General features: G+C 40.9%; 1 protein-coding gene across 5 annotated transcripts in view; it reads left to right on the forward strand.

Moving 5' to 3' along the window:
* ATP8B4 (ATPase phospholipid transporting 8B4 (putative)) overlaps positions 1 to 13478 on the forward strand; it is a 305563-nt gene that overhangs the window by 281971 nt on the left and 10114 nt on the right. For all 5 annotated transcript variants that reach the window (XM_036844630.1, XM_036844631.1, XM_036844629.1 and 2 more), the window contains 2 exons: positions 4018 to 4101; positions 12252 to 12497. In XM_036844630.1, coding sequence (XP_036700525.1) covers positions 4018 to 4101; positions 12252 to 12497 — 330 coding nt within the window. The remainder of the gene's footprint in view (positions 1 to 4017; positions 4102 to 12251; positions 12498 to 13478) is intronic.

Here is a 13478-nt window from a genome sequence, read left to right on the forward strand (position 1 = left end):
TGGAGTTAATCATTGCCCTGATATTTTATAATCACTTTGTTTTATAATCTTATCCTATGAGTATAAATCTCTAAACAACATAGAATAGACTGGCACATTTTTAAACTTTATTGAAATGGAATCATACTTTTTTGTCTGGCTTCTTTTGCTCAACATTGTATATATTTTTTGATTCATTTGTGGTTTTGGATATAGCTGTAGTTCCTTGCTTTTCATTACTCTGTAGAATTCTATGATATCAATATACTACAGTGTCTTTCTACATTCCACTCCTGATGGATGTTTCTGGTTTGGGACTGTTATAACCAGTTCTGGTATGAGCATTTTCATATGTCTCCTGGTACACGAAGGCAAACATTCTGAACGTGTATCTCTAGGAATAGATTTGTTGGACACCTTTGCTCATCCGAAGGAAGAGAGAGAGGCTGAGCAAACAGGAGTCCAGAAGATAGGAGTTGGCGTCTGGGGCTCTGTTAACACTCTACTCTGGGCTGGGACCCTGGAGGTTTGCACTGCTCTGAGCCATGTGCCCTGAGGATGTTGATGATCTACAGGAGGCAACTGTGAAGCTCATGGTCCTCTCTTTTAATCATTTCCTGAGTCTAGAGGGATAAGGTTCAATGCCTGTCAAGGGTAGAGATCCTGTTGAAATACTCCCCACTCTGGACTGGGACCCAAGGGCAGCCTCCTGGCAATAGGGTCACAGGCAGAACAGCTGGGTGGTGCAGAAAACATCAGGTCTTCATCCCAACCTCAGCAGCTGATAGAAGGAGATAAACACAGTCTCTGGAGAAAGAAAACATCATCCTATGCCTTGAAGTGGTTCTTAAATTCTTATCCTCTCCTTTATCTTGACAGGTGTTCCCGACTAGTTAGTTCACTGAAGCTTTGATGAAGATACTTTTTTTCCTTAGCTTTTGTTGTTATCTTCAGTGGGGAGTTTGGTATGAATCCATTGTTACTGACGGCACATGCCCCTATCTTATATGCATACCATAAACCCAGGCTTGTTTCAGATAGCTCTGCTAAAATATCTTGGGGTTTCCAGGGAGTGCTGACAAACTTTTCTGGTCTATTCTCATGGTTGCCTGATACTCCAGGCTATTGCCCTGCCCTTCTGTAGGTTCTCTCTTGCCACATTGAGTCTAAGATCCTCTGGGTGGATGCTGCTGTCTGTACTACTTTGCTCCAAGCATAAACATAGGCTGTGGTATGCTCGAGCTGGCCCATATTGGCTCCTAAGAACTGATTGTTAAATTCTTAGGATTTATGTGAGCCAGTGGTTAAACACAGCTGTTATGAAAAATTAAATTATATAAACTTACAATTTAAATAAATTATATGCAACACGAAGTTCATGAATACTCAAAACTCATCCCTTTTAAATTAGCTTACCCTATTTTGCTGATTTTGCCCTTGAGGTTATTTCTATCTGTTGGATCTGTGTGGTGGAAATACTATATACAATGGCGTGCTATGGCACATCGCTTCTCAACTCAGTGATAGGACTGCTTCAACAGTCACGGGAAAATATTTACACCATGGAAATTGGTCAATGCTACAAATCAGGGCTTTTTCTTTCTTTTTAAGAGCTAGTTGTTAAACACTTAGCGCATCTCTGGACACAGGCCCCCCTTTCAAATCCTCACAGCAGAGTCAGAGTCAAAGAACAGAGTTTAGCAGGCCTCAAAGAATAACAACAGGGAATCACCATTCAGAGAACTTAAAAACTGGTTACTAGAATGGTTATCCTCAGTCACAGGCATAGGCCTCTTGCTGGTAGTTACTAATGTCGCCGCTTTGCCTAAATCCTGTCTCAGCCGTTTATTGGTGGTTGAATTCAACTTTCCTGCCTTGTCGTTTAGCCTCCCCTCAAAGAGAATGACATTGAGCAGGTCTTTCCTATGTCGATTCCAGGCCTCAACTCTCTGAGATACACAGAGAGTAAACTAATTTCCTTCCTTCCCTCATCTACCCCACTTCTCTTTTCTGTTCTCTTTTTTTTTTTTTTTTTTTTTTGCCCTAAGAATGAACTCTCCTTGAGATGACTGACAGTGGGAATGTCCATGCTCTTTACTTCTTACCATGGGGCTAACCTTGCTCAGAATACAGTAATCACCATTTTTTCATAGTGTCTGGTTTATTCAGTATTGAATAAAACCACCTGTGGAGCTTCAACAGAAGAGTCCAGATTGAGATTTGGCCTTTGAACGCTGGCCTCCACTTCCCCTTTCCTTGAACAAATATACACCCATCTCGAGAGTAAACAATAATGCTAAGACCTGGAGTAGTCCAAATCCAGATTTAACAATAAAGACACCAAAATACTTTGTCATCAATATAGTGTACATGTACAGGACATGATTTAAAGGATTGCCTTACCTATATAACTATGTAGAACCTACCTTTAGTTTCTCTGTCTGGAACATTTGCACTTAAGATTCCTCATTGCTTTCAGAATTGCCCTAAGAAGAAAATATGCTTCAGAATATATTCAAAATCTAGCACTTCTCCCTGCTGATCACCTGATCCAGCCCCCTTCATCTTTCATCTGGAGCACTGCAGTAGCCTCCTAATTGGTTTCCCAACTTCCACAATTGCCCCTCTTCAGTCTATTCTCAGCACAGCATCCAGAGTGCTCAGGTTAATATACAAATCGGATCAGGATGTTTCTTTGCTCAGAATCCTCTAATGTCTTCTCATTTTACTTAGGGAACAAGCCATGGTTACCTCCATAGGATCCTCCTCTTTATTTCTTTGACATCATTATACTCCCTGTAGGTCACTCTGCTCCAGCCAGATGGACTGTCTTGCTGTCCTCTGAACATACCAGATGCTTTCTTGCCTCAGGGATTTTTCATGCACTCTACTTGCACTATGAAATTTTCCTGTCCCAGAAAGCTGCAAATTTCGATTCTTTATTTCCTTCAGATTTTTTCTCCAATATTACTTCTTAGTGAGACCTTCTCCAATCACCTTATCACAGTTACAGCCCTCCTATATTTCCTATCCCTTTTCCACCCTAGTACTGATTACCGTCTCACTCATTCACTCACCAACTATATATATATATATATATCTTCGTTACTGTATAAATTGTTTGTCTGTTTCCTGACACCGTTACAATGCATATTTCATATGGAATTTTTATCTGATTGTATCATGTTCAAATACTATTGCCTAGAACCTGGTACCTGGCACATAGTGGTTTCTTAATAAATATTGAATGAATGAATGAATGTATGATAGAGTGGTAGAACAGACATTGGTTAGGATCTGGAGACCTAGGTTTTAATTTTTGCCTTTGCCTGTGATAAGCTCTGTAACACTTATTACATTCTGTTTCTATATCTCTAGGCACTTATTAATACAATGGGGATATAATGACCGTTTCACATGCCTCATTGACTTTTAGTGAGGCTCATGCAGGGAAGTGCTCTCTATAGGTGTGAGGGGATATTTTTATTGTCTTACTTATTTATACCCACTGTAGTGAGCAGCTAGTTCCAGGTCTACCTTGGTTTAAACCTCTCCCAAGAAAAAGCTCTCCATTTGAACAGAGGGTGGGGCTGACAGGTTCATTTCTGTATCTCCCTCTGAAGATGTTAGCGGATCCTTGTTTATCACTTAGATCAGGTAATTGGACTTATTATAAGCCATTAAAAACCTAAAGAATGAAATAACCCACCACAGGGGCCAGGGCCTTGTGTGTGTCCAGCATTGTTTTATGTGCTCTGCATGTATGATACCCTTTCATCCACCCCCACTGCAACTCTGCAAGTGAGAGTACGGCTTCATTTTAGAGATGAAGAAATTGAAGTTTAGAAAGATCTAGTACCCCACTAAAGCAGTGGAGCTGATAAGAGACAGAGCCTGGGGAGAACTCATGTCTGTCTGACTCTAACACCAAACTCCCATCCAACTCAGGAAATTGAGATAGTCAGTCCAAGAGCCTAAAAGTGAATATTCTCACACCTATGGATGATATTTCTCACTGACATGTTCATTTCTTTTCAGACTGTCTATGACCAGTGGTTCATTACCCTTTATAACATTGTCTACACATCACTGCCTGTTTTAGCCATGGGGATTTTTGACCAGGTACGTGTTTATCTCTGCCTTTATAATGTATTTTGCTCTGTTGATGCCTTTTAGTTGCTTTTAGTTTCTAAGTAGAAGACACGAATCATAGAGTCCTAGGAATGCAGTTGTTTTAATAGGTATTGCATGGCTCAAAAACCCTTCCAGATCTCCCACCTCCCCCAAAAGGTCAGAGCTTGATTACTATCCTCTTAAAGATTCACACCCTACATTATTTCTCTAAAGGCTCTGAGACGTCCTGCAAGAAACAGTCTCTTTAATTTCACTGTAGCCCAGCATTTCCCAAACTCATAGAACTGCACGTTTACTTATTTATTTTTCACATAGAACTGATCAATATGCCCCAGAACTAGTACCTGTTGTTCACACACCAGGGAATACTGTATTAGCCTCTGAAAGTGCAGAGAACCGTGCAGTGATACATAGAAAATCATGGAGCTGGGTTGGAGTGCAGAGAGCTAGCATCTGTGGTGACACTGTCCAGCACAGCCCAGAACAGGAACTCCAGGCCAGAAGAACACCCTGCCAATGGGAGAGGAGCCCCACAGCCATGGAGAGAGAAAGCGAGCAGTTTTCTTTGGTTTAGCTCCATGTGCTTGAGGGGAGAGAAGGGAGGGAATCATTTATAAAATGGTAGATCCTTGGCACACTCAGACCCTTGGAGGGTACTTCCTGGATGGGGACAAAGTCTGGCTGCCTATGGGGAAGTGAAAGGCTAGCCAGAGGAGCTTCCATGGCACAGAGTGTGTTGTTTAAAAAAATTTTTTGAAGTATTTTTAAAGAGATCAGATTTTCTCCAGGCTGTTGTTAGATCCATTTGCTAGGCCTCATTTTCTGGCCCAAAGCCATCTATTGCAAAATATAAATCTTCGCATTATGAGCTCACTCTACTCTCCCATTCCCATAGTCAGTTGTAAGCCTCACTTCTTGTATGTAAAAAGGGCAGTTTGTGAACAACATATTTTGTGAAATTCTACAAAAAGTAATGAACTCTTGAAGAGCTTAGATGTAAGGGTATAAGCTCATTCATTTCCAAGTGCCCATGTTTACAAGTGTTCCTTTCCTTGGTACTTTGTAGCTGCCCAGAATGTGGAGTAAAATATTAAAAATAAAGCAACTTCTGGGAAAAGATGGTTATTGTGCAATTTGAAAAAATATATAATAAGGGGAGAATTCAAGATGGTGTTATAGGAAGATCCTGAACTCACCTCTTCCTGTGGACACAGTGGGTCTACAGCTACAGAAGGAAAAATTTTCTCTTAAAAAACCCTAAAGGCTGGCTGAAGAAAACCACATGGAAGCCAGTTGGAGAGGCTGGCACACAATGTCACCATAAACCCCACCCCCGCCCTCAGCATGACAATCCTCAACAGGGAGAAAACTCAAAACCTGAAGCTTCTCCCTTAGGAGTGAAGGCTGTGCACCCCACATTGGGCACCTTAACATTTAAGACCTGCACCTGCACCTGAGAGATGAACCTCCTAAAACCAATGAGGCTCATGTCCCAAGACCCACAAGACTGAAACGATCTAAGAAATGGCTCTGAATGGGCCCGTGTGCTCAGACCCACTTGCTCCTTGGGCCCAGCTCAGAGGCAGCAGATCATGCCCAGTGATGGAGGCTCACCAGCTTATATTAAATCATCAGCCTGGGGGAAGGCATCTTATTTAACACACACAGATCTAGGAGCCCGCTGGGACACACTCCAGGGACAGAGACTGGGGGACGCCATCCTTGTACTCTCCCTTTGCCATACTCCAGAGCACCAATATCTCCTGAAAGGGAGCTGTTACATGTGTCTGGTACCCCTATTTTTGTGGCTGCCGTCCAGGGGACACCTCTTGACTGCCTGGCCCTGGAGGCCAGGGAAACTTGCATTCCTGGTCCCATGGGACTATAGTAATCGGCGTTACCCAGAAAGGAGCTCATATTCCTATCTGGTGTCCTGATTTTTACGGCTGCTGCCAGGGAACACTCCTACATCATCTGGCTCTGGTGGCCAGTGGGGCTTACACTCGTGGTCTCACAGGATTGTAACCAGTGGAGAGAGAGTTCTTAAATATCTACCACCCCTCCCAGGGCAGAGCAAGAGGCAACAGACTCAGGAGCTCAGTCTTTCTGTGAAGGAGGCCTATTAGCTAATCATTATAGCTGAGGCCTCGAGGGGCAGCCGTCTAATTAAACATGCATCTAGGGGCTGACTGTCATCCTTTCCAGAGACCTCAGAGGGCAGGCAGTATCTTCATGCTCTCCCTATGCCACATGCCAGAGCTCCAGTGTCTCCTGGAGAGGAGCTTCACATGTGTCTGGTGCCGTGGTTCTTGTAGCTGCTGTCCAGGGGACACCACTTGATCACCTGGCTCTTGTGGCTGGGGGCTTACGTTCCTGGGTCCCATGAAACAGTAGCAAATGAAAAGTTGGTTCTTGGCAGGCTGCCCCCAGGGCACTGCACAGACAGCAGACTGAGACACACTCCCAGTCTTTCTGGAAAAAGGACCTCTTTGTTTGTCCTGGAGCTTCAGCCTGAGGGGCAGGCTTCAGGTTTGGCACACTCCTAGTGGCTTAGGAAACTGCTCTCAAGGAATGTAAGCTGTGGATGCCATCTTGGTCTGCTCCCTCTGCCTTGCTCCAGCTTTCTGCTATCTCCCAGAAAAGAGCTTATGCATTAATCTGGAGCCCTGACTTTTGTGACTGCTGCATAGGGAACCTCCTAGATTGCCTGGTTCTCGTGGCCAACGAGGCTCATTCTTGCAGTCCCACAGGTATATATTTGCATGGTTTTAAAAACTGCTGCTTGAGGGTCTAGATTCCAATCAGCCTGAATCTAGGTGCTGTAATCTGACCCTGACACTGACATGTCTTGGCACATTCTCAACTACTGAGAGCCCTTAAAAATATAATAGGCTGTTTGAACAAGCATGAAGGTTTGAGAGACAACAAAGAGCTGGGGCAGGGTTGAACAATAAGGTTTATCTCCTACATGAGGCCACTCTTGGAGACAGGGAGAAGTGTTTGTTTTGTCAGCTGTATGAAAACAAACACAGAGCGTCAAACAAAATGAAGAAGCAGAGGAAAGCAATGATCTTAGAGAGAAGATCTTAAAGAGGGAGAAGAATGGATGAACAAAATAACTTCAACAAAAAGATGAAAAATATAACAAAATACCAAGTTGAAGTCATAGAGCTGAAGAATACAAGAGCTGAACTGATTAATACACTACAGGGGTTCAACAACAGACTAGATGAAACATTAGGAAGGATCAGTCAACTTGAAGGCAGGAACTCACCCAATCAGAGCAGCAAAAAGAAAACAGGATGAAAATAAGTGAAGATAGCTTAAGGAACTTACAGGACAACATCAAACAGACCAACATTCACATTCTATGGGTCTCAGAAGGGGAAGAGAGAGAGAAAGGAGCAGAAATTGTATTTGTAGAAATAATGACTGAAAACTTCCCCAACCTGGGAAGGAAACAGACATCCAGACCCAGGAAGCTCAGAGAGTTCCAAATAAGATGAACCCAAAGAGACCCACAGAAGAACACTTTGTAATCAAACTGTCAAAAGTTAAAGACAAAGAAATAATATTAAAAGCAGCAAGAGAAAAACAACTTATTACATACAAGGCAACCCCCATAAGACTATCAGCAGATTTTTTTCAGCAGAAACTTTGCAGGCCAAAAGGGAGTGACATGATATATTCAAAGTTGAAAGGTAGAACTTTCACCAAGAATATTCTACCTGGCAAGGTTATCATTCAGAATTGAAGGAGAGAGAAAGAGGTTTTCAGACAAGCAAAAGATAGAGGAATTCATCACTACTAAGCCAGCTTTATGAGAAATGTTAAAGGGGCTTCTTTAATCTGAAAAGAAAGGTGCTAATTAGTAACAAGAAAACTTGTGAAGGAACAAATCTCAGTCAAAAGGTTTGAACAACACAGGTTTATTCGCTATTTATTTATTTATTTATTTATGGCTGTGTTGGGTCTTCGTTTCTGTGCGAGGGCTTTCTCTAGTTGCGGCAAGTGGGGGCCGCTCTTCATTGCGGTGCGCGGGCCTCTATCGCGGCCTCTCTTGTTGCGGAGCACAGGCTCCAGACGCGCGGGCTCAGTAGTTGTGGCACACGGGCTTAGTTGCTCCGCGGCATGTGGAATCTTCCCAGACCAGGGCTCGAACCCATGCCCCCTATATTGGCAGGCAGATTCTCAACCACTGCGCCACCAGGGAAGCCCAGAACAACACAGTTTTGAACTGTGTGGGTACACAATCCACAGCTGGGTGAATCCACGGATGTGGAACCATGAATATGGAGAGCCGACCATAAAGTTATATTCAGATTTTTGACTGTGTGAGCATTGTTGCCCTTAACCCTGTGTTGTTCAAGGGTCAACTGTATATAGTAAAGGTAGTGGTTTAATCACTTATAAAGCTAGTATGAATATTAAAAGACAAAAGTAGTAAAGATAACTATGATTACAATAATTAAGTAATACACAAGATAAAAAGATGTAAAATGTGATATCAAAAACATTAAATGTGGGGGGAGAGGAAAAATGTTGAGCTTTAGAATGGAATCAAACTTAAGCAGTTATCAACTTAAATAGACTATTATAGATATGGTATTATTTATAAGCCTCGTATTACCACAAAGCAAAAACCTATAGTAAATACATAAAATATAAAGAAATATAAGCATATCACTAAAGAAAGTCATCAAACCACAAAGGAAGAGAGCAAGAGAAGAAGAAAGGAACAGAAAGGAATTACAAAAATAGCCAGAAAACAATTAACAAAATGGCAATAAGTACCTACCTATCAGTAATTACTTTAAATGTAAATGAACTAAATTCTCTAATCAAAACAAATAGAGTGGTTGAATGGATTAAAAAAAAACCAAAAAACAAAACCCAAGACCAATCTATATGCAGCCTCCAAGAGACTCACTTTAGATGCAGACACACAGAAACTGAAAGTGAGGGGCTGGAAAAAGATATTCCATGCAAATGGAAACCAAAAGAAAGCTGGAATGGCTAAACTTATATAAGACTAAATAGACTTTAAAACAAAGGCTAATAAGAGACAAAGATGGGCATTACATAATGATAAAGGAATCAATCCAACAACAGAATATAACATTTGTAAATATTTACACACTCAACATAGGACCACTTAAATATATAAAACAAATATTAACAGACATAAAGTGAGAAATAGACAGTAGTACAGTAATAGAAGGGACTTTAATACCTCACTTAGATCAATGGATATATCATTCAGGCAGAAAATCAATATAGAAACTTTGGCCTTAAATGACATGTTATACCAGATACACCCAATGTATATATATAGAATATTCCCTCCTAAAGCAACAAAATTCAAATTCTTCTCAAGTGCACGTGGAACATTTTAAAGGACAGATCATATGTTAAGCCACAAAAAAGTTTTAATAAATTTAAGAGATTGAAATCATATCAAGCATCTTTCTAACCACAGTGGTATAAAACTAGAAATTACTTAACATGAAGAAAACTGGAAAATTCACATATATGTGGGGATTAAGCGACATGCTACTGAATACCAATGAGTCAAAGAAGAAATCAAAAAGGAAATTTTAAAAAACCTTGAGACAAATTAAAATGGAAATATAACATACCAAAATTTGTGGGATACAGTAAAAGCAGTTTTAAGAGGGAAGTTCATAGTAATAAATGCCTACCTCAAGAAACAAGAAATGTCTCAGATAAACAACCTACCTTTACACCTCAAGGAACTAGAAAAAGAAGAACAAACAAAGCCCAAAGTTAGTAGAAGGAAGGAAATAACAAAGATTAGAGCATAAATAAATGAAACAGAGACTAAGAAAACAATAGAGAAGATCAACGAAACTAAGAGCTGGTTCCTTGAAAAGATAAACAAATTTAACAGACCTCTAGGTAGACTCACCAAGAAAAGAAGAGAGAGGACTCAAATAAATAAAATCAGAAATAAAAGAGGATATATTACAACTGACCACAGAAATACAAGGATCATAAGAGACTAATATGAACACTTATACACCAACAAATTGGACAACTTAAAGAAATGGATAAATTCCTAGAAACATACATCCTACCAAGACTGAACTATGATTAAGTATAAAATCTGAACAGAATGGAAAACAGTATGGAGGTTCCTCAAAAAATTAAAAATAGAACTACCAAGTGATCCAGCAATTCCACTTCTAGGTACTTATCCGAAGAAAGCGAAAACACTAATTTGAAAAGATATATGCACTCCTATGTTCATTGCAGCATTATTTATAATAAGTAAGATATGGAAACAACCTAAGGGCTAAGAGATATAGAGAAAAAATATACGATTGATCCTTGAAACAAGAGAAGGGTTAGGGGTCCCCCTCGCCTTGGGCCCCATCCCCATGCACTCAAAAATCCTCCTACAGTTATACAGTTGACCCTCCACATCCATGGTTCCGCATCTGCAGTTTCAACCAACAGCGGATCACATAGTACATATTTATTGAAAAATTCTGTGTGTAAGTGAACCTGCTCACTTCAAACCCATGTTGTTCAAGGGTCAACTGTGTGTATAATAAGGCCCCTTATTGCCATCAAGTTGAGTATATACCCCTATCCTTTCCTGCTTTGTCAACTCTGGCACTTAAACTGATCTCCAGATCATGGGGTGCTATGCTGGAAGGCCTCAGTGACCATCTATGGGTCTGCTCATTTTATAAGGAGGAAACCAAAACTCAGAAGTTCAGGTTACTTTCCTAAAGTCACATGGCCAATATGTGACAGAACTCAACCTAGCAGTAGGCCACTTGACCCTGAGATTGCAACACTATTACTGTTGTTACTATTACTATCATCATTCTTTTGTTATTATTTATAAAAGCATCTGTTTTTTAATTACAACAACTGTGGTAAGAACTCTGTTGAATACATACCCATTTCATCACGACAGTGATCCTGTGAGGGAGATGCTGTCATTTGTACTTCTGGAGATGAGGAAACTGAGGCGCACACAGGTTAAATGACAGGTCCAAGACTACACACCTGCTAAGCAGCAGAGCTGGGGTTTGAACTCAGGATTGTCTGGCTTCAAAGCCTGTGTATATAACCTTATCAGTCACTGGACTGGGGAAAGAAGCACCCACTAGCATCTCAAAAATGGACTTCCCAAAGAGACTACATCAGTGTTCTTCATGGGACTCCATTTGGCAAGGCCTGGGTCATCCCACAGGCAGGAAGGGGAACTTGGTCTGCTCCCAGAGTTCATGCCTACGTTGCTCCCTCTTTGGCTGTTTCACCTTACCCGTGATCTTGTGATGTTGCCAGTGGTCAGTCGTTGCCATACTTTCTGGCTGTGGTGCTCACAGTGTGGTCATCAGCATTGCTTTGGAGCTTGTTGGAAATGCAGTCTCAGGCCCCACCCCAAACCTACTGAATTATAATCTGTACCCCAGGTTATTAGTGTGCACATGAAGTTTGAGAAGCACAGCTTTAGTTTCTCCCAGGACTCTGTTGGGCCCAGACATGACACCTTCTCATTCTGTCTAAGTTCTTTGCCCTGAACACCTGGTAACTGCCCGTGGAATCCTCCCAGGGTAGAACACTCACCTCTTCAGGCTCAGCTCCCTTCCACCTGGAAACCCACATCCAGTTCCCCCTTTCCCAGTTCCCTTTCTCCTGCTCACGCTTCCCCCAAAGTTGGGAACTCAGGTTGGCCAATTCTGACTCTGCAGCTCTCTGCTGACATCCCCTGGTCACTACCACTCACTGCCTTGGCAATTAACCCCTGGGGCCCACTGGTTGCACAGGATGTACTAAAATTCTGGGGGCATGAATGCAGCTGCAGGGGAGTACAGGAAAGAAACTTCAATTTGAAGCCAGATATCTGCGTGCAATCAAGTTCTGGTTCTGCCATAAGAGCTGTGTGGCCTCTCATGAGTCTCTCTTGGAGATTCAAGTTCTCTATATAAAATGGGATCATTTTATTATCTTTGGGTTACAGTGGGAATGAAAACAAAATAATGAGTAGTGTATATTAGGGCATGCTTAGATATGCATGTGCTATTTCTGGAGATAGGAAATTCAGGGTCTCTCTAAATTCTCCTCAAGCCTCTTCCACTGAAGTAACTCTCTGTTGACAGGATGTTAATGACCAGAATAGCATGGATTGTCCCCAGCTCTACAAACCTGGACAGCTGAATCTACTTTTTAACAAGCATAAATTTTTCATCTGCGTGGCACATGGAATCTACACCTCATTAGTCCTTTTCTTCATCCCGTACGGGGCCTTTTACAACGTGGCTGGAGAAGACGGACAGCACATTGCAGACTACCAGTCTTTTGCAGTGACCATGGCCACGTCTTTGGTCATTGTGGTCAGTGTGCAGGTAACCTACTGGTGGAAATATCTTAACTTGATGGCTTTACACCTTTTAAAATTCTGTTTCATTTGTTGACAGTAATTTTAAAGGAATACTGGGGTTTTCTTTTTAACTACACATTTTGAGATTAAAACAGGAAGCTTTAACATAAATTTCCAGATGTAGGAGATTAGCATTGGATGTCTATAACCTCCATGTTAGCGGAAACCTCACAATGAATCAATCACTTCTTGAGACTGCGCGTTGCATGTAAAGAGAAATGATTATACTACTACTTCCTCCTTGTGCTGTCTTCTTGGAAGAAAACTTTTCCAATGATAACAGAAACTTTCCCATGACTTCTATAAGACTTAGTAACTTCCAGGTTTCAAAGTGAGATATAACGTTTACTTGGCAGTACATTTCTGTGGAATTATCAAGAGGTTCAATGCTATGTATGTGGCACATCCGAATCTCAAATTCATAGAAGTTTTTCTGGTAGGAATGATTTTTTAAAAATTCATTTTATTGAAGTATAGTTGATTTACAATGTTGTGTTTCTGGTGTACAGCAAAGTGATTCTGTTATACATAAATATATTCTTTTTCATATTCTTTTTTTTTTTAAACATCTTTAGTGGAGTATAATTGCTTTACAATGGTGTGTTAGTTTCTGCTTTATAACAAAGTGAATCAGTTATACACATACGTATCATATTCTTTTCCATTATGGTTTATCACAGGATATTGAATGTAGTTTCCTGTGCTATATAGTAGGACCTTGTTCTTTATTCATTCTATATATAATACAGTAAGTCCCCTACATACAAACGAGTTCTGTTCTGAGAGTGTGTTCGGTTCGTAAGTCCAATTTGTTCCTAAGTCCAACAAAGTTAGCCTAGGTACCCAACTAACACAATCGGCTATATAGTACTGTGCTGTATTAGGTTTATAATACTTTTCACACAAATAATACATAAAAAACAAACACAAAAAATAAAGAAAACCT

Source organism: Balaenoptera musculus, chromosome 2, assembly GCF_009873245.2.
Source record: "Balaenoptera musculus isolate JJ_BM4_2016_0621 chromosome 2, mBalMus1.pri.v3, whole genome shotgun sequence".
Classification (NCBI taxonomy): Eukaryota; Metazoa; Chordata; class Mammalia; order Artiodactyla; family Balaenopteridae; genus Balaenoptera; species Balaenoptera musculus.